Here is a 26,748-nt window from a genome sequence, read left to right on the forward strand (position 1 = left end):
TACAGAGTGTATAGCACGCCTTCGAGAGCACTCGCGTGCGGCGAGAAATCCATCATATACAGGGTACGATCGCAGGAAACCTCGCAGGGGTGCAGGAAGCTGCAAGTGCACGGTGCACCAGAATGTGAAACTAGAGGTGGTAATAGTATTTCACAGTTTGAGAATATGACGTTACTTGACGTAACTGCCTTACCGGCGGATGATAAGGGCCATCGGAGCACGACCAACTATTTGTTGTGATCGGGGCATTCGATTGGACGCGGGTAGATAGATAGATAGATAGATTGATAGATAGGTTGGTAAAGATTTGAAAAACACGAAAGAATAAAACATGTAGGGACGAAGACAGACAGCGCAGTTCTTTGTTGACATGAAATGTAAGATCAAGCACATTATTCTGTCGGATCAAATGGTTTTGTTGAATTAGGTTTAGCTCGCAAGTCAGCCGTTCTTCGGCGGGCTTTCAGCTTTCTGCGATGGTTGTTTTAATCGTGAACGCAGGCTCAAACAATGTAGGCAGCGGCGCCAAATAGATCTGAAACTAAGAAACAGCTCGGACGCCTGGAACGAACACACATAGAGATCACATCACAGGAAAACTCAAACCACTCACCTTTCGTTCGACAACGGTACGTACGTCAGGCACGATGTTTCCGATGTTTCTCCAGGCGTTGAGGAGACCGCGTCTGTTTCCGTGCTCCTATTGGTCGTGACGTCACCAAATTTCATCCAATAAAGTGCGCGCCGAAGTTTTCTCTAGTCGCCGGTGGCTGTGTGAAGTTTGCATTTAGTTTGCACGTTCGAGGTTGCAAAATTCATCGCACTCAAGAGTCTGTGTGCTTATTTTCACAATAAAGAGTGCTTAAATGATAACTGAATCTAAATTAAAAAAAAAATGAAACAATTACAGTATTTCGTAAGTAAAAGAAAATGACGTCAGAGTCTTCAAATTTGGCGCCCCTCCGTGGCTTCACGGGGGAAGACCCCGTAGTGCCATCGGTAATTTCAAAATGGCGTTGTATTCACCCTGTAGGTGAAGTGAGCGATCGGTGAGTTTTTTTCACCTCGTTTGGGACGGTGTTCGCGCTCCGTGACCCGCAACTAATGCTCACGAACACATCGACTCCGGCGTAAGATCCGAATTTTTTCCGGACATCCTCCGAACCGAACGGCGAAACGGCATCTAAATTATCCCCGTGGTTTTGTTACTCTTTCGAAGCCTAAATCAGGCTAGCACAGTGGCATCTTTCGAGATACGGCGGCTAAGCCTAAAAAAGCTGCATACTTAACCCTAAAACAATTTGAATTTCGCCTGAGCGGACTGTCTCATTAGCCCGAGCTGGTCGGGTCCGCGCCGACGAATCGCGCTCGGACCCGAGGCAGCGCTCGTGGACGGAACTCCGACGGAGACGGGTTCTTTCAGCGGACCGAACCCGGGATGTGATCGGCGGCGCGCCAGTCGAAGACGGCAGCAGCCCGACGTCGTTCATCGGCGACGACGACCATGGCGGATACCCGAAGACGAGTGAAATTGTACGCCTTGAACGCCGACCGGCAGTGGGATGACCGCGGTACGGGCCACGTCTCTTCGTCGTACGTCGACCGGCACAAGGCGATGTCCCTCCTCGTCCGAGCCGAGTCCGACGGTGAGTTTCTGGGGCCCGTCGGTACCTCCGCGAAACCCCCTCCTCACTTCGAGGCCCCCCAGCGCGTCTGTGATCTTCGGGGGTTCGTGCGTGAGGGACCTGGGAGAGTATAAGGAGTTTGTGGAGTCTTCGCGGGTTCTGTGCGCTTGCTTTGGGGTGTAGTGAGTCAGCGTGCGAAATTTTGACACGTTCGTGTGTTGGGAAAGGGGGAGGGGGGGTCTATTGTTTACATTCCTGGATGTCTGTAACGCTCAAGTCGACAGCTTCGCGTTTTAAAAATAAAGAATGAAGAAGCGTTGAAATGGGTGAAGCGCGCCTTCCGCTATTTTTAATGTGCCTCCCACATCCCGTGAAAAAAGAAATTGTTCCTTTTTTATATTTTTTATGGTGCTTTTCTACGAATATTAGTCGCGTTTGACGTGTGGTTTTGTAAACGTTGTGCTTGCGTTGCGTGATGTTTCGTAACGCTAATTTTATTTTTTTTTCTCGTGTTTGTTTTAGGTTCTTTACTTTTGGAATCAAAGATTCAACAGGACACTGCCTATCAAAAGCAACAGGTATGCACTCGCTTTTTCTCCTATTGTCAGAGTTTTTGGGAAGGGTCAGAGTGAGTCGTGTGCACCACCCTGGTACGCTAGTGGTACAGCGATTCAATAACCGCTCTGACTAACCAGCGTCGGGACTGGATTGTACAGATGTCTAAATGGACCTTTTGCCAGATTGCGCAAGCGTCGGGGAGAATAGTGGGAACATAGGTACACGTGCTGCTCACGCTCACCTCACCTGTATAAATTATTAAAATTAAATTAACAAAATAAGGCCTTTGACAAACACACGTGCATGGTGCCATCTGTTTTAAGCTTTTGCTCCAGAAATGTTAACTGTGGCAGACGCCACCATGCACGGCGTATGTAAATGCACTCGCAGCATGCTTCTTGGCGTTTGGCTAATTTAGCGAAAGGTCTATTGTTTTTTTTATCTTGATGGATGGGATCGGCAAAACACTATAGGAGTGGTAGCTTGTGCCACCTAGCTTGGGGACATTTGCATCCCTCCCTTTTAAATTTTGCTCTATATTTCGTTGAAATTCCTAACACAGTGTGAACATCGTTGCCGGAGAAAGTTTTGAAAGGATGATGAACGTACACCCTTCATACCCTAAATATGGCATTCCAGATTACACAATACCCTGTTATATGCCTGTTGTCTGCAGACTGAACAACTGAAATCTTGTGTACAATTTCTTCTGTGGTGTGCTCACACGAAACCTGCTAGCATAGTAGTAGCAATGTGCCGACACCAACTGGGGTGCCGAAATTTTATGTTTGACACTAATGCGTGGGATTTATGTGAAGAATTGCTGGCATTCTTTTTGGGCAAGCTGTTAGAGCACATTTAGGTACTACCTGGATGCAGTAGCACCAGTGGAAGCTAGAATTTGTCTGATGCTAGATGTTGATATGGAGAGCTAGCGCTGATGCCTCCTTCATGACTTCATGCGGCTTTAAAGGGGTACGGAAACAAAAATTGAAATATTCAACTTTCGTTCGGAAATGAGTCAAGCACGATGGATTTTAACAGTTGATGATAATCACATGTTTGTATTTTGAACGTCTGGCTATATTCTTCGTTCTAAACGGTGCACTTGAGCAAGCGCTTGAAGAGAAGTGAACGGCGAGTGCAATGTGTCATGGGATATCCGGCGCATACAAAAACAGAAAGAAAAGATTCCCCGCATTCTTGACGTAGCAAGGCTGGTGTGGCTATGAGCTTTGCCCTTGGTGGCGTTGCCAGCGGTGTGGTGGTGTCAATAGCGTCGGCGCGTTACAACCACGCCGTTCGAAGTACCCACGGGATGACGAGCGTGTGGTTGGCCCAACAAGCACGTAGCTTCCACAACACTGTCAGCTTAGGGCTGAAGGAGGTGGGGAAAGCAACTTTTGTCCGAGTTTTGAGTGGCGGGCTAATCTTCTAGAGGGAGAATGGCTGTGTCTGGTTGCATGAGTGAGGGTCCGAGAAAGAGGGGAGTCCTTCCTTTCCGTCTTCTTAAACTGTTTGGTACAATGCGCAATTTGTGAGTTGAGGAAAGCTAAGAAGGAAAATGTTGAAATTCCAAAGAGCGGCGCTGCTCCGATGGAACTTGCTACGTCATGACTACGTAGCAAGTTCCCCAATGTTGCTAGATTACCTCCCAAATAGGCTCCACATGCATCAACCAGGTGCACATTGAAAGATTGTTTGCTTGTGCCTTTCAGCGAAAGATTGGTATTTTTGAGATTCTGCTGCAACATGCAACACATTGAAGCTAAAAAATGAGCACTGGAATTTGGCTTCCGTACACCTTTAATAATTTCTAGTGCAGAAATTGCATTGAGAGGATGTGTTTCTAATATGAAGGGTATTTACTGGTAGGGCATCAACCTGAGTATATGGGTAACTGCTTCCAAAAGTTTGAAAAATTGGCAGCAGGAAAACAAGCGTAACAATGACGGTAATGTGACATTGGTACCCCATTTGAAACAGTTTTAGTGTATAAAGTTAAACCATCTGCTTTGTAGTTGAATGGCTTGCATCACAGTCTTCAGTAATCTCTGTCTGTAATAAGATGCTGCTGCTCCATTTGAAACACTTTTAATGCAGAAGTACCCATTGCCTTGCACTGGGGTTAGTTCCGTCATATGTTTGGGAAATGTGCCATTTGCTCTTTTGTCTCTTACATACTGGTTGCGTTCATTATGTTTGATTGATTTTTTTTTTTTTAATTTGAGAGGTAAAAATGACAGACACTGCATTGAATTTATAGTGCCGCTGCCTTTCTGGTCATTCAACTGGTGGTAAATTGATGAATAGTCATTCATTGCGTGTGTTTGTTGACTCCGCCCAAACTCATTTTCGTCTAATGACCTTATCGATAGCACTTCAATTATATTATTTGTAACTGTCTAGGATGTCATTTTATTGTTGCTATTGTTGACTGTTTCCTGAGGTCTTTTGTTCGAGGTGTTCTCAGTGCTCATTCAATTTTAGGTGGCCTCCAATATGCAGGATTCGTGCTTAGGTAATTTCCAACTCAAACCTGAAAACATTTTTTTTTTTTTTTTTTTTGAGGTGTGACTCATTTGTTGAGTGTGCTCCTATGTTAGTGACAAATATGGACTGTTCATTTCATTTTAAGGAATACGGCAGCTTTCATGGAATTGCAGCATATGCGGTTATGTGTAAAACACAATTTTAACCATCAATATTGTGTTCAAAAGCACCTGCGACTGCAGTCTGGTTGGGAAGATCCATTCATGACTGTCCAAGCGAAGAAAGTGTATTCAAAAGTGTCACACGTCACACTTAAATTTGTATTGCTTTATCACCCTCGTGTGCTTGAGACCGGTTGAACCAGTTAATCATCATTCGTAAACTGCAGCCGTTGGATATCAGCTTCAAAGTTACTTGTGCAATCCTTTCGAAATCACTATTGAGGCACTGTTCTTTGTGTGTAAAGGAACAAATCATGACCTCATTAGTTTTAAAATCATTAAAAAATAGCAATTTAGGCTTTTTTTTTTTCTTTTTTTTTTTTTTTTCGTAAAATGGTAAGAAAATCTCACAAGGCGCAATTAAGAAAACAATGCTGGCATTGTGGCATGATCGCCAGGCGTGCCAAGTCACTCAAGGCTTCAGCTAGAGCGCGTTCCATTTTCCACAACCAACAGCGCTTCACCGGTCAGGTGATAAAAGTGGAGCAACGAGACAGCTTGTCGTCTCATCACCAAGGTTTTTTTCCATGATAACAGCTTGCTTTGTTTTATTTTATCTTTGCTTTGGGTGGGGACACTCCTCTGAAGCAGTCGCAAAGTGGGATTACCGATAAGGGGCATGCTTTGAAGGAGGGGAGAAAGGTGTGTTGCGACAATCTTGCATTCTTTTATTTTCTTTCCATTTTTGTTATCCTTCTGGTCTTGTTTTATCACAGAGGGTTTGCAAACTTTTAAGGGGGAGGAGGGATGTTATTTCTCCCCCTTGTTAAACCTAGATTCAGGATTTTTTTATTGTGCTCCCAAACAGCTCAAAGGCTTAAATAAGATTACATATACATAAGGATTCAGATGCGAGAAGCTGGCATTGTTTGATTTGCTAGGAGTTACAGTGAGCCACATGACCATGTACTTGCTCAGAAATCGTCAGATGTGCCGAAAAAAAGTATATTTTCCGGTCTATATGTTGCACCGTTGTGTAAACAACCATTTTTTGCAAAAAAGTTTTTGAGTCCCACTTAAATGTCGGCACGGCCTGGCTAAGTCAAGGATAGTTGATCGGATGACGGCAGCTTGCCTAATTCAGTTGCATCTGGAGCAGAGGCCAGATTCACGAAGAGCTTCTTAGTTTACGACAACTTAGCTAAGAAGTTTGTAAGTTAAGAACATCGTAAGAAGAGGAGAAATCGGTATTCACGAACGCGTTCTTAAGTGAGGAGAGGAAAGCGACGTCGTACGGAAAAACTAAAACTTACCGGTTCTGTTGCTATGGCGACGGCGTCTTCGGCAGCACGAACAACCAATCAGAGAGCTTGGCATTTGTTCGGAGCCCTTCGGAGCCGTTCGGAGCACGTGGATTTTTCATAACAAACACAGGCGGCCTTTCTGCCACCGCTTGTCTGGGGTTCGTATCCGTGCAGTGATATGTCGACGCTAACACGATTGAAACTCGCCCGAATGCCGAGGCCGGGATGCGTAACCACCCCCATTGACTGCTACGAACTCGATCGCTACCAAGTCAACACAACTGTCATCGTTGGTAAAAGACGGCCCGCAGTCGTTTGCAAAGCGACGTAGATGGGAACAAATTTCCGCGGCGTTTTTTGCAGCCTCGGAGATGCAGGAGCGAGCCGACGTTAAAAAAGATACGTTTGAACTACGACAGTGTAAGCAAGAGCCACGTAAATGCCTGTTCACACTACGGAGCGGACGCGCGCGTTTGATCGAAGTGCTCTATTTGCGCTGTTGGACCCCGAATTGATAAGCGCTTCGGGACCGATCCTTTACAATTGCAACTGGATGCTGACGTGACACCCGGCGAAGAAAGGTTGGACCGGTATTGCGACCCACGAACTGTTGCAGCGATCGACAGTGAAATGCAGTCGTGTCAGAATAAAATGAAATACTAATAACAAAGTGTACATACCATGTTGCGAAGGTAATCCATACGGCATTTATTTGAGCTTGATATCACACAAAACAGATAGAATCGATGAGAGCCCTTTTTCGACGACAGCGTTCGTCACCGTTGCCTCGGAAAACAAGGAGATGAGAAGAGGAAGAGATTGACCTCTTAATCTAGAATTGAGGTAAGCGATCAAACTATAATACGGGAAGGGTTCACAAGGGTCGCGCGAGAATATTCCATTCAGCACGCCAGCCAGTCGTGGCCCGTGGGCAGACGGTCTTCGCCAAGGACCGTCAGATCATCGCTGCACCGAGTCGGAGTGCTTGCTAGGCCTATCCGCCGATCGGTCGGAGTCCGTCGTGGCCCTTGGAGTCTTTCCCGGGTGTCTGTGGATCCAGCGTTCTTGTTCGTTCGTCGTGGTCTGTTTCAAGTACTTTTTACTTGTTTCTTGCTGCTTGAATTCGGGACGCGTGAGAACCGCACGTAGAAAAATAAACATCCGTTGGTTGTCGCGACCAACTGAGCGACGCTGTTGGCCATGCTGATTTGATCGGAAGAAGTGCGTAAGACAGCTTCGGAGCTGTCGTAGGATTTCGTCGTAACCTGCGCAAAAACTTTCGAAAATTTCGTTTCGTGAATACGGATTTGTTCTTAAGTTTTGTCTTACGCACATTTTTGGCGTAAGATTGTTTCGTGAATATGGCCTCTGATGTTTTAACGAAGAGGATATATACGTGCAGCAGCGGAGTTCACTTCAGCCCTCGTGTGAGGCAGAGGAACTTGAGGCTTGGAAACAAGCTGTGACGAAAATGTTGCGAGTTAGGTTTTCCTGATTCGAAGGGGCTTTTGTGCTTTGCAGGAGACGCTGATCGTGTGGTCCGAGGGTGACAACTATGACCTGGCCCTCAGCTTCCAGGAGAAAGCGGGCTGTGACGAGATATGGGAGAAGATATGCCAGGTAAGCGCCGTGCAATGGCATGGGAAACGGACTGTCTGAAGGATTGCATCTCTCGTGAGGGTTTGTGTCCTTCTTTGCCGTCTTTTGGTGCTCTGTTTCTTTGAAAGTGCAGTGATGTGATTGTTGCGCCAAACTGCGCCAAGGGGCTAACCCTGCTACATCCTGCTACATTTTGCCGAAATAGGGGTAATCTGCGCCAAGCCTGCGCCAAAAGACCAATTTTGGTTGTCTTTCAAAACCGAAACTAAACTGAGTACCGTAATTGAGCATGCATGAGCTAGGTAGCGCAAGCGGCCGCCCAACAAAAAGTACCCTGTATCAATCGTCCATCTGGTTTTACATAGTTTTTCCCGCCACCTCTCGTTTCACGCTCGCGTCGTTCATGTGTCTCGTCTCGCTTCTTTAAAAAAAAAAAAAAAATTCAACGATAGACGCGGGCATATGTTGACGCTTCAGTGCTTCAGTCGTTGTACAAAGCGCTCCAAGTGCTTAAGTGCTTTTTGACCCTGACTCGCGATGTCTTGTTTTGACCTGACTCGCTCAGGTTCTTTTTTCTGTGTGTTTAGCTTGTACCTCGCCTGCCGGCCAGGAAAGCACGTGCCGCTGGACTGTTTTTTGTCGTATTTTGCATACAATTTTGGAAACCAGTTGGCGACGGAGCGGAGTGGCATCTGTTTCGATCAAACAGCCATCTCCGCTCGCGCGACGAAGCACATGCAAATGAAAACCTGCCAAAGTTGCCCTCATGTGCGCGCGGACATGACTGCACGACAGAGGCACCAGCCGGGACACTTGCAAGCCATTGTTTTAAGTTTGCTTACTTTTGACAAAAATCTGGCACGTCGGGAACCAGTAAAACGGTGACAAGCGGTTTTTCGAAATTGCTCGGCAACGCCCACAGCGGGTCCAACCACATGAGCGAATGACGTTTTAGCGAACAGCGACATTTGAGCGAATCAACGTTTTAGTGAATAACCGGGGCGCGCATTAACCCATCCGCCGCGCTGCGCTTTACGCCGCTTTGCGGCGACGGTCTGCGGCGGCTCATTACAAAAATGTGAACCCATTTGGCCCACCCGAAAACGCCGCTTTGCCGCGTCCGACTATTCGCTAAAGTGTCATTCGGTGAAACGTGGGCGTTCGCTAAAACGTCATTCGATCAAGTGAGTGCCTCCCGCCCACAGCACTGTTTATTTGTGGGACGTCTCAATGTCTCTTTGGAGACATTGAAAGTGGGAATTCATTACTAGCCAAAGGCAAAGCGAGTCTTGCAGCAGCCTTGTAGAAAGTTTCGAAAAGCAAAAAGAAAAGCACCCGGTAGTCTTAATGCACCTTTGTCTGGTATACAGTTTTGCATTGCACTGCAGTAGTTACGTGTTTCATCAGTCGGAGACAGCTTCCATTTATTATATTATATAACTGAGTCGGTCAACCTAATGCTGTGATATTTACTAGTAAGCTGGTCATTTTCAAATAAATTTTAATATGTGCAGTTTGGTTATTATTTATCTATAACCGTACATACATATGTATAACTTAACTGAAGCATTGCGAAATGTGTCATGTCATTGTCTTTTTAGTAACATGTTGAAAGACTCCCAGGTGGTCGAACTTTACCATAATTTGTTTATTGCGGCAAGTGAAGTGGCCTTCGTTCGTTCAGCACTTAAAACAAATATGTTTATTTTTCTAAGAATATCTGCTCCAAAAGTTACTTTTACTGCTCCGAAACATTGTTTTGGCTGCTCCAAAAGCAACTTTTGCTGCTCCAAAACACTGTTTTGCCTGCTCCAAAAACCACTTTTTCTGCTCCAAAGCACCGTTTTAGCTGCTCCAAAAGGTGCTCCAAAACGGCTTAGGCCAATCACATCACTGAAAGTGTGAAAGCAAGTAATGCATGTGAGTGGTCGGAGGAAAACTGCAGTGGCTGGTTTATCAGTGGCTGCTAGATGAGGTAGTGTGCACTGTTTTTATTGTAAAAGGCTTTGACCTTTCGCAGAACGTGGGTGGACAGGCGAAAGATTTTGTAAAATTAATTTTTGGTAAACCTAGAAAAGTTGGGTGGTTGTGAGACTATTGGTCCAAATTATGGCCAGAGTAGGGGAAACCTGAAAGTGCAGTAGATTATGGACAGACTTTTGTATCAGATATGCCATCATGCCTTCGGGAATCAAAAGTGCTCCAGACAGAAAGAAATATGCAATTTGACTCGGGATTTCCAATGCTGCAATGGGGCGAGCACCCGTCTCCATTGATTGTGGACGTCGTCTTTCTTTCATAAAATTACATCCCCGTAAAACAGGCACATTCAGTGTCTCTTTAGTACCCTAAAAGCAGATGTTCGGAGTGTGCAGCAGAACCTCTGTGTTGCATCGGGTTTGCGGCAGCGTTACATCGTCGCTTTCTTTAAATGACATTTGAAGCCTCACGGTAACTCATTCGGCAGCTGAAGGCAAGATTTGCTGTGTGTGCTGTGGTGCTTCGGCGTTACATTGGAATTACGCCGGCGTTAGATCGACATTTTCTTCGAAAGACGTTCAAAGTCAAACATTAACTCGTTCTTGAGTCTAAGGCAAAAATTGCTTGCTGCTGCGCCTCGACAGCACGCTGGAGTTGTAGCCGGCATTACGTCGCCTTGCGTGGGCGTTACATTGGCTTTCGCCAACTTTACAACAGCCGGTGTCAATCCTTTCTCTCCTCTCTCAGGTACAGGGCAAGGACCCGTCGGTGGACATCACGCAGGACGTGGTGGAGTCGGAGGACGAGCGGTTGGAGGAGGGGGCGGACGGGGGCCCCGGCTCGTCGTCCCTGCCCCCCGTGGAGCTGCCCCCCTGCGAGGCGTCCCGGCTGGAGGAGCTGTGCGAGCTGCTCCAGAGCTGCCTGCCCTCGCCCATGCGCAGGGACAAGCTGGCCACTGCCCTGGAGGAGCAGGACTATGTCCGTCGCCTCCTTGCCCTCTTCCGCTCCTGCGAGCAGCTGGACGACCGACAGGTGCCCTTTCTCTCTCCCTTCCCGTCTCCCTTTTCGAATCTTGAGTGTGAAAGGGGCATTTTATGAAGGCGTCGAAATGTAGGCAGCCAGCGCAAGTATTTATTTTTAACTGGACGAGCAATCTTCGAAGGAGTTGAGGGTCGCACCAGCGAAGACTAGCTGTAGTCATTATCACTGCACAGCAAATGAAATGAGACTGGGGCATCGACCGATAAGAAGAATGAGGCGAAAAGTGTGAACATAGTAAACCATGGCCCGAGTGTGCGTCGTCGCGTCGTAGAAGTCGGGTGCTTCACCTCTCCCTGCCCGTCGCCGACCCAGGGCCTGCACCAGCTGTACGACATCTTTAAGGGCATGTTCCTGCTGAACAAGAACGCCCTGTTTGATGCCATGTTTGCCGAGGATGCCATCCTGGACGTGGTTGGGGTGCTGGAGTACGAGCCGGGGGGTCCCCAGCGCCGCCGGCACCGGGACTACCTGTGCCAGGTGTCCCGCTTCCGGGAGGTGATCCCCCTGGGCAACCCCGAGCTGTTAGCCAAGATCCACCAGACCTACCGGGTCCAGTACATCCAGGACGTGGTGCTGCCCACCCCGTCCGTCTTCGAGGAGAACATGCTCTCCACCCTCTCCTCCTTCATCTTCTTCAACAAGGCCGACATTGTGTCCATGCTGCAGGTGCGCCGTCCCCTTCTGCAGCAGAGGGTTTCTAATTTCTGAACGCACAGCGTTTGTAGGGCCGGCTTTTGGGCAAAAGTGGAGGGACTACATTTAAGGGTGAGGTAAACACGCCAGTTTGAAATGTGTTGTAGGCAGTGAAGTCAGTGCCTACAACAAAAAGGAGACAAGTCCTAGGAGAGGAAACTGACGGGTTGCCGTTTCTTGCGTGACACCGCGACGTCAAATGACATTGCAACGACGGAGCGGAGCTATTAATGGAACCCCTTTCAGTCTCGGCCTTGATGCGGTAAAGTGGTGCAGGAGCTTGCAGACCTTGTAAAGAACACTGCACTTACCGGGGAATGTCTGGCACATAGCCATACGTCAGTGGATGGCTCAGATCCTCTGGAATAGCCACTTATATAGCAAACGCACTTTGCAAAACTTGGGGGTTTGGTGCTACGAGCAGGTAACAACGAATTTGGAACCAATGCCACTACTGGTATTCTTGAATGGCTGAAAAATTTTGAAGGCGAACTGTCGAGTTTTGTGCGCCTTTGGTTTGTTACCCTTGTTGGGGCGACCTTCTAAGCGGTCCGTCGTTGCACGTTGTCGTTGCAGGAGGACGAGAAGTTCCTGAGCGAGCTGTTTGCCCAGCTGACGGACGAGGCGACGGACGACGACAAGCGGAGGGACCTGGTGCTCTTCCTCAAGGAGTTTTGTACATTCTCGCAGACGCTACAGCCGCAGTGTAGGGAGTCCTTTTTTAAGGTGGGTGCCCCCCTTCTAAGGTCCACGGGGTCCCAGTCTCACTGTCGCGAGCTAAGAGTCGCCATCAAAAGTGGTAGTGTGATGGAATGGGCTTGCCCACAACACCGTGGTAGGCAGTGGAATTCGGCGTCCTTTGCTACCTCAATAGGGGCAATTGCGGACAGACAGGAATGTTGTGTTCACACTAACTGCTGTGGTAGTTTGCTTCTCCTCATCTGTCGTTTGTGGCTACAGTGTTTTGGGAACACTGTAAGTATCGGAGGCTAGATCGACAAAAAGATTTTTAAGCTATGTCAATTTAGCCATGAATTTTGTAAGTTGCTATGAAATTGGCATTTGTGAATTGGGCTTTGTTGTTCAAGTTTTTCATTGTGAGATTGTTGTTTGAACCTGGCCTCTGCTCAAATTTCTTAGTAGAGTTCCAGGTTTTTCTGGTAAATTTTGTTGTTTCCGTGCTTTTCCTATTAGGGTCGAAGCTCTTTAGGGTCTAACCTTGTCCAGCATCCGTGCTCACATCGATCTTGCTGGTGCTCGTCAGCTCATGTGCTCGTGTAGGGAAAAAAAAAAAAAGAAAATGTTTGCGTAGTCGACAGGATTTGAACCTGTGCGGGGACACCCCAATGGATTCCTAGTCCATCGCCTTAACCACTCGGCCAAGACTGCGGGACGAGTAGGGGGCTTTGAGATGTAGTAGTAACTCAAAAGCTGGGGATGTAGCCGCTCAACGTCTATACAGGAGAGGGCGCTGCGGTCAAATGCGCATATACCATATTTATTCAAATATAAGGCGGTCACGATTATAAGGCGAGGGGGCAGTTGAAGGACCCAAGAAAAAGAAGAAAAATCGTCATATTGCTGAGCTTATATACTGAGCTTCAAATATAAGGCGGGGTGTAACTTTGAGACTACGGATTTCGGAAAAAAAACCTCACCTTATATTCGAATAAATACGGTAATTGCGTTAAACTTTGCATGCATTGGCTCAACATTTATAGACGAGAGGGCGCTGCGGTCAAATGCGTATATAACCACGTTCCATACCACACTCTCTTTCTGACATGGATGAAAACGAACGAAAGGTTCGGCATGCTGCGGCTCAGCGTCTACGCAGACAAGCACCACAAGAGCTTCGCCGCAATCACCATTATTCACCACATGGAGATGCGGTCATTTTTTTTGTTTTGGCACCTGTGTTGTTATGTTTTTATTGGGCTTGGAGAGACTGGCAATTGGAATAAACTTAGTGGCACGTTTCTAAGACTGTGGTTTTATTTGTTTTGTTTTCTATCTTTGCAGACACTTTCAAGTTTAGGCATTCTACAAGCATTGGAAATTACATTGGTAAGTTGATCGCTCCCTAGTTAACAAAGGTCGATAGATTTTGAGGACCGTATTCGTAGTGCACGCACGCTCCGGGCTATTTGTTGATGAGTCGAGCTGCATTGCATTCTGTTCAAACTAAAATTAAACTAAGTTTTTTTTTTTTTTATATAAACTTGCAATTACCAATGTCTACGTTAGTGTTTGAAGACAGTGAAGCTTCATGTTTTGTGACTCGAGCCTAGCTAACACGTTTCCAGGTCCCTAAAGTTTGCGAGCTCAGTGAATGTTTTGAACTTGCTGCTTGTTGTAAATACAAAACGAGTTACACGCACCCCACGCTTTCGGAAAAAATTGGTATCCGTGACAACGCCTTCGGCGACATGCCTTTTCCCGTTACTCTTTGATTGAACTGGGCAAGCAAGTAAGCGCAGTTGTGCTTACTTTCGTGTATCACATTCTTTTCTAGTCCCTGTGTCATTCAATGTTTAAACCTTAACAGCACAGTTTAATCGTGGAACGATAAACCAATTAGCCCAACACCGAGGACGGTTGTGCAGTTGCTCTTCTAACGGGTCTTCCGCCTTCTTGCAGGGTATGGAGGACCCCGTGATCAAGACGGCCTCCATCGACATTCTCTCCTACTTAGTGGACTACAGTCCGTCCATGGTGCGCGAGTATGCCTTCCAGCAGTCCAATATGCAGGACGACGTGAGTTCACTTTCTCTGCTAGCTCCCCTTTCTTTTCTTCTCTTTTTTTGGCAGATTGTGGGTTGCGTAGCGTCGGTCGCGCTTTTTCCGCTCTTGGACGCAAGTGTCTGCTGTGAACGCTACTCACCTCGCGTTTGTGCTTGGCTCCTCAATTCTAACGGTTACTGGAACGTATTCTAAGTTTGTGAGCTTGTAGAGACAACAAATTGCACCACAAAAGAAGCGACCGACCGTCGGGAAGGGTCTGGGAGCTAGGTTTGAATCTGTCCCCTCAAGAAAGCCGGTTCGGGATGGTTGTGCTCTTCGGGGATTCGTATCGCTGTGCCTCGGTTGTGGTGACGTAGTGCGTCGTTGATATCCCCGTGATGTTTTCTCTCTCCCAGGATCAACTTCTGATCAACGTTATCATAGAGCAGATGATTTGTGATCCAGACCCAGGTATGTCGATTTCTCTGGGTTCATCAGCCATTGATAAGGGTGTGCAAATGTTCACCGTTTAGGATAGTTGCCGAAAGTAGTGTGGACTCGATTCGCTATCCCTTTTTGTCATTTTAAATATTGACTTGCCTTTGTAACTCTTCTGGTAGTGCAGTAGGGACTGGCGCTCCATTAGTTTCAGCGGCATTGCCTTAGTTTTCAAGTGTCACTTCACAGCAAGTTTCTGGCGGCCGTCTTTTGTCTCACGATGGTTTGCACGTGCTCGATTAAATCGACAGGGGAGGCCTGTAAAGATGTCGACTCGTACCCGGTGTTCGTTTGGCTCGCACTTTTGCTAGTCCAGTGTGCACCTAAACGTTTGCACTCATTCCCCGGACGCCTTTTGCCCTGCACATTGCAGAACTTGGCGGAGCTGTTCAGCTCTCTGGAATCCTCCGGTTATTGCTGGACCCCGAGAACATGCTCTCGCTTGACACTGTGAGTCATTCCCTTTCCTGTGTACCACATACAGTGTGCGTGCGTGCTGCCTATGAGAAGGATTGGCACAGTGTGGTGTCGCATCTACACATCGCGGTGTTGCATCTGGTACAGCCTCTGGCTTGCGGCAACGTCTTTTGTGAAGGTGTGGCAAGGAATAGACACGCTTTGACTGCTTCTACTCTGTCTCTCGGATAGTGCCGCTGTCGATGTCAAGCAGACCCGAAAGCGAAAACACACCACGTCCACCTCTGCATTCGCATCTGCTTGTGACCGACAGAAACACCGTCTGATGAGTGCACCACAAAAGAGGTTCATGCCACACTCGTCTGCTGTTTGATGAGCCTGCTCGTAAGCGGAATCAGTTTTTTTTTTTGCTTTTCATATTTTATCTTCAGCCATAGTAACTTTTGAACTTTGGCATCTTGTCTGAATTGTGAGGGTCATATTTTGGTGGAGCCTGCGCATTTGGGAATACGCTGTTTTATTTGTATGGTGCAAAAGACGTGTTTCGTTTTTGTTGTCCGTCAGACAGTTGTGTTCACGTAAAAAATATAGGCATTTAGCTTGTTAATGCCAAATGTCCGGCAGGCAAAGGGATCCAGCTCTAACTAAAGTTGTGGTTGTGTCCGTGGTCCCTGGGTTCTCTTGTTGCAGAAGTCTGAATTCCTCAACTTCTTCTACAAGCACTGCATGCACGTGCTGATCGCACCAGTCCTGGCCAACACCACCGGTGATGCACCGAGCAGAGGTATGTAACCTTCCTCGAAGAGTCCTGTATTCTCACAGACGTAACGAACGGACGTAACGACGTCTTCTGCAGGCACAGTGTTCTTGCGGACATAATGTTGTCAACTGCAAGTGAGGTGTTTTTGTCCACGAGTAAAGTGTTATTGCAGACGAAACATTGTTGGCAAGTGTCGCTAAGGAAACGTTGTCTGCAAGTGGAGGGTTCTTGCAGACTAACGTTACTAGACCAACCCGGTTATGGAACTGTCCTTAGACGCTGCTTCTACATGAAGTAGCCCCCCTCTCTAACCCAAAGGTTTGCCTCTAGTCGTTTTGAGGACCACAATTTGAGAAAAAGGTGACCGTAAATAAATGAAGGACGACAACCAATCAAGTCCTCAAAATATAGGGACCCCACGTTTCGAGGCCTAATCGGCTCTTCTTCAGGGGCTACTATGGCGACGGTTGTGAGGTGCAGCAGTTTTTTATATTCTTCCAATGATCTGTCGGAGCCTGTGACATAGACGTCGGCGCCAACCTCAAGAGGGACTGGAGGGTTCGTTTGATCTAGCAATGTTATAGATAAAACATCATCTGCAAGTAGACTGTTCTTGCAGATGGAACATCGTCGTCCCCAATCGAAGCGTATTATAGACGAAACATTGTCAGGCTGTGCGTGGAGGCCAAGGAGGATAGAAGCGTAGGAGAGGGCATGACGACAGCCGTGTAGCCTCCACAAGCCATGCTCCCTTGACGCCTCGCCTCTTTCTCATTTTCCTCCTTATCCTCCTCACTTATCACGCCAACGTGACTGCATCACATGACCGTAGCTAGCCTTTGTCTAGCTATGGGGTACTAGAATACTCCATAGGCTAGCCTTCTATCTAGTAAAACCTAGCGGATGGAGTGCGCGCAAGCCTGCAAGGAGTCCTTCTACAATCAACCATCCATCTCACACGTGACATGTCACGTGCACCAATAGTCAGAGAGATCTACGGTCACGTTGGCCACAACATCGTTTAAACTTTTTATGACTAGGCTTCACCAGTATTGCAACGTGCCCTCTCCTAGTACTTCTAACCTCCTTGGTGGAGGCACAGGCCACAAGGTCTGCAGGGATGTTACTCTAGAAGCCCCTTAATTTTCGCGCAATTCTCCATCTGCAGAGTGTGGCCAGACTGCTCAGCTGCTGGGCCTCATCGTGGAGCTGCTGTCGTTCTGTGTGGAGCACCACAGCTACCACATCAAGAACTATGTGCTGCACAAGGACCTGCTGCGCAGGGTGCTGGTGCTCATGCGCTCCAAGTTCACCTTCCTGGTGCTGTGCGCCCTGCGCTTCATGCGCCGCATCGTGGGCCTCAAGGACGAGTTCTACAACCGCTACATCGTCAACGGGAACCTGTTCGGCCCTGTGGTGGACGCCTTCCGCCGCAACGAGGGACGCTACAACCTCCTCGACTCGGCTGTGCTCGAGCTCTTCGAGTTTATACGCGTGGTGGGTGGCCTTGTTCCTTTCTTTTCTGTCCGATTCTTTTCTTCTCCCTGTTTCTTTTTTGTTTTTGTTTAAAGAATGAAGACGGAACAAAGAACTAAACAGGACAAGTGCTGACTTTTAACTACACATTTAATTAATGAAAAAATCCGCAGCTTTTTGTCACAGTGCACAAAGAGGGGACACCAATAGCTCCATGAGCGCAGGCATTGACGCTCTGCTTGGAAACGGCGAGGCTTGTATTCCCTCTCTTCGGAAGGTGTCCTTCCCCCTAGGAGGCCTCCCTGTGTGCTCATGCTGAATTCCCTAGAAGAATTGACGTGATGTGATGTGGCACCGATGATGGTTGACGATTCTTTGTGACTTTTTTTTTAATCGGACGGTCTCACAGTGGTAGGGACCTAGCCTGCGGGGGTCTTTTTTTATTTTTTTTTTTGTCTTCTTTGCTTCACTAGCAGCGCATTTCTGACATTCTCTCGGCACTTTCCACTATTCCCCTCGATGCTCCATTGGCTATATGACATAGAGTAGGCGCATGGAACAGTCCCAAGGCCCCTTGTCCGGAGGGTGAACTGGAGCTGTCTGTCTAGCAATGCCGACGGGAAGTTCCCATGACAGTAAGTTCAGTCATGGCCAAAAAGTGCTATCCGTGTGCTATGCAGATTGACCGAAGTCTGGCTTCTTTTATGTCTTCGTTCCTGTTTTCTTTTTGTTTCTGTCTTTTTGTCCATATCTCTCTTTGTTTCTTCCTGTGTTTTACTGTTTTGCCCTCTTCCCGGCAAGAAAAGCTTGTGTACGAACGCAAAACCCCATTTTACAGCAGAGGCGCTGCTCTTCCTTTTCCCGTCGTTCCTCACACACAGAATAAGGCTCTCTCCCTTCTCCCCTTAGGCTGCCACTCTCCTCGCTCTAGCGACGTGCTCTCTTCCTCACACCTCCCCACTTACCCCTCCGGCAGCCGCAGTTGCGAAATGCCCACCCGTTCGCTCCGTGTAGACACGCTCCCTCGCCTCCCCACTGCCGCCACCCAGGTCCCATTCTTGTGTACTCTCCAGACCTTTAAAGAACAGCTCACGTACATACCTCCGCTTCTTCCACCGCAGGGTCAATCGCGGGCACCCTTATTCTAAAGAGCTATTCAGCCAAAACAAAAAGCCTGTCTCCTTGTCCTTTTCCAACGCGCGCAACATCTCGCACCCTCATTCTACCAAAGCGCACGCCTCGCACGCATCTTTTACATCGATTCTACCGTAAGCAAAGAACCCATTCCAAACATAGTACAGCACGCTGGTCAAAGGCAAAATCTTTCAACGTACCCTTCTGCGGCGCAACAACCGCCGCCATCAATCACAGCACACCTTGCGTTGTCGTTTGCAGTTTACTTTCTTCTTTCCGCCTTTACTCCTTTCCGTCCATCTCCGTTCCTTCCGTCTCCCTGGAGCAAGAACGCCGCCCCTCGTGGTGGCAATGCGCTGACACGCCCCGCCCTCCGCAGGACGACGTGAAGACGCTGTGCCTGCACGTGGTGGACCGCTACGGCAAGGTGCTGGACAAGGTGGACTACGTGCAGACGTTCAAGTCGCTACGGCTGCGTTACGAGCAGCACCAGGAGCGGCTGAAGGAGCGGCCCTCCCTCGAGAGCATGCCCTCCATCCTGCGGGGCGGGGGCGTGGTCGGAGGGGGGCCCGTGGTGGGGACCGGACTCGGGGTGGGCGGGGCCGGCCGCTTTCGGCGGGACCCCCGTCAACTGGAGGAGGACGAGGAGATGTGGTTCAACGACGAGGAGGAAGACCTGGAGGAGCCCCCGGAGGGGCCTGGGGGCACCGCAGTGGGGGCCGGGGCGGACTCCTTCAGCCGCCGGCTGGACGCCGAGTTCGACCAGCTGGGCAAGATCCTCGACAAGAAGGGTGAGGTCCCGTCTTGACCAACCCTTTGTTGACAAGATATACAATAATTGCTTAAAGCATTTATTTTTTTTTTTAAGATATTATGTTTAATGACATGAAATGAAAGAAAAGAGTTAGAACAGAAGAAAATTTGTTAGGTAAACTTGCAAGTTACGGCTTTGTTGCCCGTGGGCGACACCGGGCAGGAGCCGGAAAGTTGCTTCCTTGCGTAACTTCTATGGGTTACTGTAAAATGTCGTTAAAGGAAAGCTGAAACACTTAAAAATAAAAAGATAGATATTGTATATACACGTGTAGTGGCCGCAGGTATTTTTTTATGATTTCGGACGATAACTACGGGTGCAGCATTTACAGCGAAAAAAACAGAAAAGTTTTTTTGGAAATAATTTTTTTTCACCAAAAGCTTCACTACGTGCCTTCATTAAATTGAAGTTCATACGTCTGGTAGAACAAGAAAACATTTATCGGCATTGCATAGACAGGCATGCAAGTCCTTTTCACTCGTCCATAGTAGAGCACTCATCTTGGAACCTTTCTTGGCGTCGTCGACACCGAACTTTCGCCCGGCCGCTCTTTTGAAGTTGTCTTGAACAAAGGCAACAACTTTGAATTTGAAGCCGGCCATGTAACTCTCGTGCTTCCCCATCCAGAAACCTGAAGTGGATGACAACGGGAAACCGAGATTGTTCGAGTTAAAGCGAGAGGCTCAAAAAGACAGGATAGAGTGCCTCGGTGTCGTTGGCTGCCACAGCCCAGTGCGTGCCATCTGCCGGCAGTACTTGAAAAACCAAAAAGAAACAAAATTGCAATGAAACGGGACCCACTTTTTCGAGGTCGCGAGTACTGAGAACATTATAAAGTAATTTAACATGTATAGCTGCAACGGAAAACTTTCACCCTTTCCACTCTGGTGAAGAAGGAAGACCAGCGGAGCTGTACAATGGAAAGTGATGGCTTGTCGCCGTCACTCATAGATGGCGTTAGGTGTCCAGAGTTCAGTGTCCTTATTTCTTTGCGGGACGTACGATCCTGGGGAAACTAGCCCCTAACAGCTCCGCTGTAAAAAAGCTTCTCGAGTTTTTGCACTATGGACTAGATGACGATTCAGCCATTCTAAAATAGTAGGTGCGGGTTGTACGCGGGTAATTTCTAAATATATTTTTTTGGGGGCTTTTTTTCTTTTAAGGTTAGGGGTGCGGCTATTACACGAGTGCGGCCATTACACGCATATGTACGGTAGAGGTTGATTCTTGCATAGTTTTATCCTGTGAATCTGAATATCGAATTAGTTTTCCCCGAAGATGTAACTACAGTGCAACCCACTTATAACGATAATGAGCAAACCCGAAATTTCAATTCTTATAACCAATTATTGTTTTATCTGGACTAGAAACTGATCATTTCCAGTCTAGGAACCCTAGAAACTGATCGTTATTAGCGGTATATCGTTGTATCTGGTATCGTTATAAGTGGATTGCACTTCAAAGCCGAGAAGACACGAAAAACCTTCGATCGGTCGTGACGTCTTAAGAGGATCTTTCGGCCGCCGAGTGCGTGTCGCTCGAGGGCCGCACGTGCAATCACAAGCTTGCCCGGTGTATTCCTCTGCACTGGCACCAGTCGTGACGTCTTTTTCTGCCTTTTTAAATATAGCAAGAGTGCATGTGCATGGCTTTGATGGGCACCGAAGATGTGCGAGAGCGGAGACTCCGAAAACTCCGTTTGTGACGTCACACTCCGAGAAGGGGGTCCTTCAGCGGTACTTCGAAAATGATTTTCTGCAGCTTCCTGGAGGTCAAATAACGATTTGAGTGTGTTTCTTGAAATACAAAACAGCTTCAGCTTCCTTTTTATATCTGCGCATACAATCGCCTTGAGCAAAACGATCACCTATCGTAAAATATAAGTGGCGAGAGAAAAACAGTTATTCGTGCTTTTCACCATCCCACCATTCTCTGTTGCCGCATATTTGCGCATCAAACTTCTTTTTTTCGTGAACTATTTGCGTATCTTTTTGCCAAATGTTGCTGTAGTTTCGATCTTCAAAACTTGCCAGGCTTCTAGAATTTTTTTAAAATGTGCTAAAACTGAAACATTTAAACAAAAAAAACAAAAAAAAATGATTATACCGTGCGTTGCCCGAAGGCAACATTCGTCAATAAATAACGGGTTAACCGTCCTGGACGAGTTTGCGCGCTCGTGCACCTTGGACAACCCAGGCTCGATCGTAGCTCAGTTTGCGGCACTGCCAACAAACGGCAGCGCCGATTTTTTTAAATGTTGCTTCTATTATGTTTGTACCTAGAAATTTGATTTTGAAGGCATTCATGAAGTAATTGAGGGTGAGAAATTCCCAGAAATTAAAAACAGTTAAGGAGTTAATGCAGAAATCATGCCTACCAAACTAACTCTGATTTAACCTTGAAAAGTGAAGTGTGTCGTGCACGCGCATTCTACGCATCTGTGAAAGAAAAAGAAAATAACTAAAAGAGGCAAGAGAGAGCACTTGGAATGTCTTCGAGAAGGCTTCGCCAGCTGCTGAAGTTTCACAAAAAAAAAAAAAAAAACTATAGAGAGAGGACGTAACAATAGTAGACATGGCATCACGTGCCTCTAAGGTTGAGGCTGAAGTTAGCGTCTGCTGCATTCCTCATGAAACACAATTCTGCATATGACAGTTTAATAACTAAATGTAAAAAAAAAAAACTTTTTTTTCTTTTTTTTCTTAACAAGGGTAGGGTTTATTTTGCATCTGGGCTCACGCTGCTACGTAACCTCAAGACAGTGAGCGGGGCTGATGAAAAGAAATGAGAAAGAAATTTGCTTTGGCCCATTCCTTCAATTTACCGTAGAACTTTGGCTTCTCATTGCGCAATTTTGCGTGGCTCGTTTTTCTGGAGCAGCAAGAGTTGACCGTGTGTGGACATGCGCATGTTTGTGCAGCGCAAGAGCGGGAGGGCAAGGAGAACGTGCGGACGCTGAACCGGTCAGGCTCCCCCGTGCTGAACAACAGCGCGGGTCGGAGAAGCCCCTCCAACCCCGCGGGAGGCCCGCTGAGCCCCACCACCGTGGTGGAGGTCAAGTCCCCCACGGGGTCCCTCCCCAGAAAGGTACGGCCGCGGCGCTCTGTTGGGACTACCTGTGCTCCATTTTGTCATTTGTGGGTTTTAGTCTATCCTTTTGAGCTCCGATAACGGCGCAATGCACGCAGAAAGGTTCTGACAAGGTGTTGAGTATCATACTTGGAACGACGTACTACGAGTTTCTAATGTGGGAACGTAAATTCTGGTACGACCTTTGTCGTAAAGACGAGCATGGCGAAGTACGGGTATAATGGAGTAAAATTAAAGAAATGCTCGTGTTAATGATACAAGCATCTAAACTACTGATGTAGTTAACAGTTTCTCTGAGAAGACTCACTTTATTATGAAAACATTCTGCTATGTTCATTATTTTTTCGGTAGCTGTGCTAAAGTAGTTTAGCTAATTTCTTTCTCTCTGGACTGATTTGAGATGCTTTTGTGTGCATTTAAAACCATCTATTCAAAATTTATCAAAACGTATGTGTTTTAAATGCTGAAAGTGAAAGGGGCGGCAGCGGGGGCGTGGCAACGTGGAAGAGTTCTATGCATGCGCCGTTTCAGAGGGTCCTAAAACACACCGTCGGCAACATAAGACAACCACAGCACCGGGAGGGAGTAAGAGACAGCGCTTTCCCTTCTGCTCGCCGGATTGTGAAATGCCTCGCCGTTTTCGCGTTGCATCCTTGCTCCGCTCATCCCATCATTGTATCGTTTACCCTTGCTCTCTTCTGCGCGCCACTTTCTCCAACTAGTTGCTTCCCCAAGGATTGAGCATGCCACTGGTTACTCGCGCCTTTACCGCACAATTTTACGGTTTCGTTTCAATTTGTTTTGATGGTTTTTGCTTCGACAAAGTATAGCAGATTATTAGCCTAGACATCTAAAACCTCCGCTTGTCTTTATTGCGTGCGGCCAATCACTGTATCCAAAATTATAGTTTTTTTTTTCGAATGATACGACGATTTTGCGCGGTCCCTCAAAAGTCGTAGAATCGGGGTTCGACTGTATAAGGACGACCGTTTTCATCTGTGCTTGCGCCTTGAACACAGTAGAGAGTTGTCGAGGCTGATACTCGCCCAGGTGGAACCAAATGGAACGTTAGCTCGGTTTCTCGGCAGGTCGTTCTAAAGATCCGGAGCTTCCGCTGAGAGGTACAATTCTGCGGGGTTCAACTTAAGCCCTTTCCTCCAACACTTGTGAACTTGCGAGCGCTGCGGGAAGACGTCTAACGAAAAGCGACCGAAGTTGGCTGCGAGTAGGCAACTCAATGTAACTCGCAGGGCGGCCTGGTGGACTACCCCGACGAGGACTCCGACGAGGAGGAAGAGGAGGAGGAGGGCTCGGCGGCCATCTCCTCTCCCAAGCGGCCGAGGCTGTCCTCTTAGCGCCTCCTCCGTTCGGCCTCTGCTCCCGCCCCTCTCGCATCTCACCACGAACATTGACCAACCATCGTCTCCGGCCCCGCCCCGCCGGAAGCCTCGCGGCGGACCGCAAAGACGGCCGCCCCGGCTGGGGGGCACGAGGAGATAACCACCCGACGGAACACTACCGGAAACAGCACTGCCTCTCACCGCCTCCCCCAAACCCCTCCCTCCCCACTTTCCCGCGCGTCCCCTCCACCCTCTTCAAGGAAGAGGGAACGATCTCCTACGCCCTTCTCTCCTCGCTCTGCTCTCTCGCCCCCTCCCATTCCCCCCTCCCCTCCCTTGTACATAGTTATACATATTGATAGTTATACATATGTATACATACATGAAACGTACTTGCAGCATACATATTGCAAATTTATACATATATATATGTATATGCCGTACCATCATCGGACGACGACGACGACGCTCTTCTGTGTGTGCTAGCAGCCAAGCCCAAAAGCGTGGTGGCACCTAGAGGGGGGAGGGTACAAGGGTGTGTGTGCATGGGGTGCAAGAAAAGGAGGCCGGGATTTCGACAGCATGTCACTCAAGTCCTTCTTTTTCTTTTTTTTTTTATCGTAACTTTGGTTACGTTTTTTTTTGTTGGAGTCCTCTTTTTTTCTTTTAAGAAAAAGGAGGGGGGGTAGGCAGAGGGGCCAGTTGCCGTCAGGAAGTGTCAAAAAAAGATGTTAAAAAAAGATCTCTGTCGACAAGACAGAAGATGGGACCTGTGGTCTCTGCGACGAATTGCCGACAGTAACAACAATGCGGAAGCGACGAATGCAACGCCCTTGCCCGTTCTTTCATTCTGGTCTGTTTTCATTCCATCACTTTGCTGCTTTTTTTTTTTTTTCTCTCTTCTGGGGTTTGTCATTATTTGTCCCCTTCCTCCCTTACTTCCACTTCCCTGCCCGTCTTTTATTGTAATTACTCGCGACAGAGAGGCGGGGACTCGGACAGATTGTGTGTGTGCAGCGTCTCGAGTGCGTCGCGCAAAGTGAAGCGGCACCGTTTTCTCGAGGACCTCCAAAGTGCAAATGGGACACAAGGACAAACGAAGCAACGGAACGGCCGCATCCGTAAACCACGGGAACGTTTTTCACGGCGGCTTTTCCCCTGACGAGTCGCCGCAACGGTGCAAAGGTGAACCTGTGCGCATAGAAACGGCGACGCCGGAAAAAAAAAGAACAGCCAACGACCAGCGTTACTGCGTTGGTCCCCCTCTTTCTCTTTCCTTCTCGCCTTTTTTTTTCTCCCTTCCAAAGAATACAGTTTTTTGCTGCAGAGGTAGGGCTATTGTGTCCGTAGAGTATATTCTTTCCTGGTGTTGTTTTCTTTTTATTAAAAATAAAAACAAGTTGTTTCAGCTGTGAAGCAGTCGGCGTTTGGGTGCATTGCTTCGTCGTGCGACGGGCCCTCGAGCGGTTCTTCTTGAGCGAAGTCTCGAGACAAACTGTTCGAGAAATCCTGGAAAAGCAGTGACTGCACCAAGTAGGCTGCACTTCAGGGCGACGCCACCCCAGCCATCTTGGTGCCTGAAATCATTGCCAGATGTCTGAAATTCGGGGAAATAGTTTTTTTGTTTTCCAGAAATGTTCAAACAATATGCGGCAAAGCAAGACAATATCACCGAAGCCTCCTGACACTAGCTCAGAAAGTCGTATTTTCTAATCGTAACAATAGCCAATTGCACCCGCCCTACACCGAGCACCAAAATGGCGGCATCCACAAGATGGGGAGGCATGGATCGCAGATACTGGAAGCTTAGCTCAAAGTGGTTTTAGTGTTGCCTTCCCCGGATTGAGCAACTTCAGCCTCGAGTTGTGCACAAGCTTGCAGCTGCTGCAAGCCGTCGCCACTCTTCATCGCAGAACTCGTACAACAAGTACTTTTAAGAAACTGCATTGACTTTTTTGTTTGTAGTAAGACTATAACGGAAGATTTACCTTTTGCAGTCAAACCTGCCCTTAATGTTTCTAATGAAAGGTCCATGAGGAGGCCTGAAACATCCCTCTGGCTTGAGCTATACCTGGCCACTTTTCACGTGAAACATTCTTTGGCGAGGTGTTCGGCATTTCGTGAAGCCTGGATAAAAGCTTGGCTGCAAGCCTCTACACCGATTGGTTGACGGATGAGAGAAAAGGAGTGAGGTGGTGAACGCCGATTTAACGGGGAGGTCGTGTGACGAGGTGGAAGAGGAGAAGTGGGTTAGAAGTTTCTGAAAGATCACCAGGTTATTTCAAGTGTACACATGCCATGCGTTAAATTATCCGATGAAGGGCGCCGTGAACGTAGGCGCCTGGCTGAACAGTAGTGCTGCTAAACAATGGTGTAGACTTATGTGTTGCTAGAATGTTTCACTTTAGGGGAAACACTACACCGGAAGGCTAACTTTTGAACCGTTTGTCTTATTTGCATGAAATTTGCAGGGTGTACTCGTAGCGCTGGACAAGGATGCTGTGGAAATTTTCAACCCTATAAATTTATCCCACGATGAGCTACATAAAAGTTCATAATAAAAAAGTGTGCTGAGGAAAGCTATCCTTTAGAAAGGGTTATGAAAATGGCCAGTTTTTTTTGCTGGAACATACAGCAGAATACTTGCTTCAGACGACTATTGGGGAGGAGGACAGACCGTGACGCCCCAAGTGGTTAACTTTAGAACTACACGGATGGGGACAACAAATACAATAGCTCGGTGCTCGGCCGACATAACGGAACGCGGCGTCGGCGTTCGGCTGAAGTTTGTGTTCTCCGGTGAGGGGCTCTTTTGTTTCCACTACGGCCTTCATGAACAATGCAGCATGCACGGTCCCAGCTCAGCACAAAAGCTGAAGTGGGTCAAGCTTGCTTTCTCTGGGGTTAGATCCGGCACTTAACGTCCCTTCGTCGATTGTTAGTATTTTGTACATTAAACTGTGCCCAGCGCTCTATTGTAGAAGATGACATGGACATGCCCATAAGGCCTGTCGGCATGTGCACAGGCCTTGTGTTGAGTA

General features: G+C 47.7%; 1 protein-coding gene and 1 non-coding gene across 6 annotated transcripts; one reads left to right on the plus strand and one right to left on the minus strand.

Annotated features, from left to right (window-relative positions):
* Positions 1–984: 984 nt before the first annotated feature.
* LOC8044013 (serine/threonine-protein phosphatase 4 regulatory subunit 3) lies at positions 985–25,123 on the plus strand. Of its 5 annotated transcripts, none has more exons than XM_029993784.3 (16): positions 985–1,049; positions 1,424–1,646; positions 2,148–2,203; positions 7,663–7,761; positions 10,468–10,752; positions 11,074–11,427; positions 12,031–12,180; positions 13,477–13,521; positions 14,095–14,211; positions 14,595–14,649; positions 15,050–15,126; positions 15,784–15,877; positions 17,022–17,350; positions 18,843–19,254; positions 22,198–22,364; positions 23,618–25,123. In XM_029993784.3, the coding sequence occupies exons 2-16, from the start codon at positions 1,505–1,507 to the stop codon at positions 23,720–23,722; spliced, it is 2,487 nt and encodes an 828-aa protein (XP_029849644.1). In that variant the 5' UTR covers positions 985–1,049; positions 1,424–1,504; the 3' UTR covers positions 23,723–25,123. The 5 variants fall into 5 exon arrangements, with proteins under 5 accessions (XP_029849644.1, XP_029849645.1, XP_040356446.1 ...); XM_029993785.3 differs by having other exon boundaries at positions 996–1,130; XM_040500512.1 differs by having other exon boundaries at positions 996–1,130; positions 15,787–15,877.
* Trnap-agg lies at positions 12,762–12,843 on the minus strand. Its single transcript has one exon. It is a non-coding gene; the product is annotated as a tRNA-Pro (tRNA).
* Positions 25,124–26,748: the final 1,625 nt, after the last annotated feature.

The sequence above is a fragment of the Ixodes scapularis genome, unplaced genomic scaffold, assembly GCF_016920785.2.
Source record: "Ixodes scapularis isolate PalLabHiFi unplaced genomic scaffold, ASM1692078v2 PGA_scaffold10__122_contigs__length_95168666, whole genome shotgun sequence".
In the NCBI taxonomy this organism is placed as follows: Eukaryota; Metazoa; Arthropoda; class Arachnida; order Ixodida; family Ixodidae; genus Ixodes; species Ixodes scapularis.

Bases quoted from the DNA above. Each gene is read 5' to 3' on its own strand.
- LOC8044013 (XM_029993784.3), top strand. From the start codon at position 1,505: ATGGCGGATACCCGAAGACGAGTGAAATTGTACGCCTTGAACGCCGAC. The intron at 1,647-2,147 runs GTGAGTTTCTGG...TGTTTGTTTTAG, and splicing joins CGTCCGAGCCGAGTCCGACG to GTTCTTTACTTTTGGAATCA. The intron at 13,522-14,094 runs GTAAGTTGATCG...GCCTTCTTGCAG, and splicing joins AAGCATTGGAAATTACATTG to GGTATGGAGGACCCCGTGAT.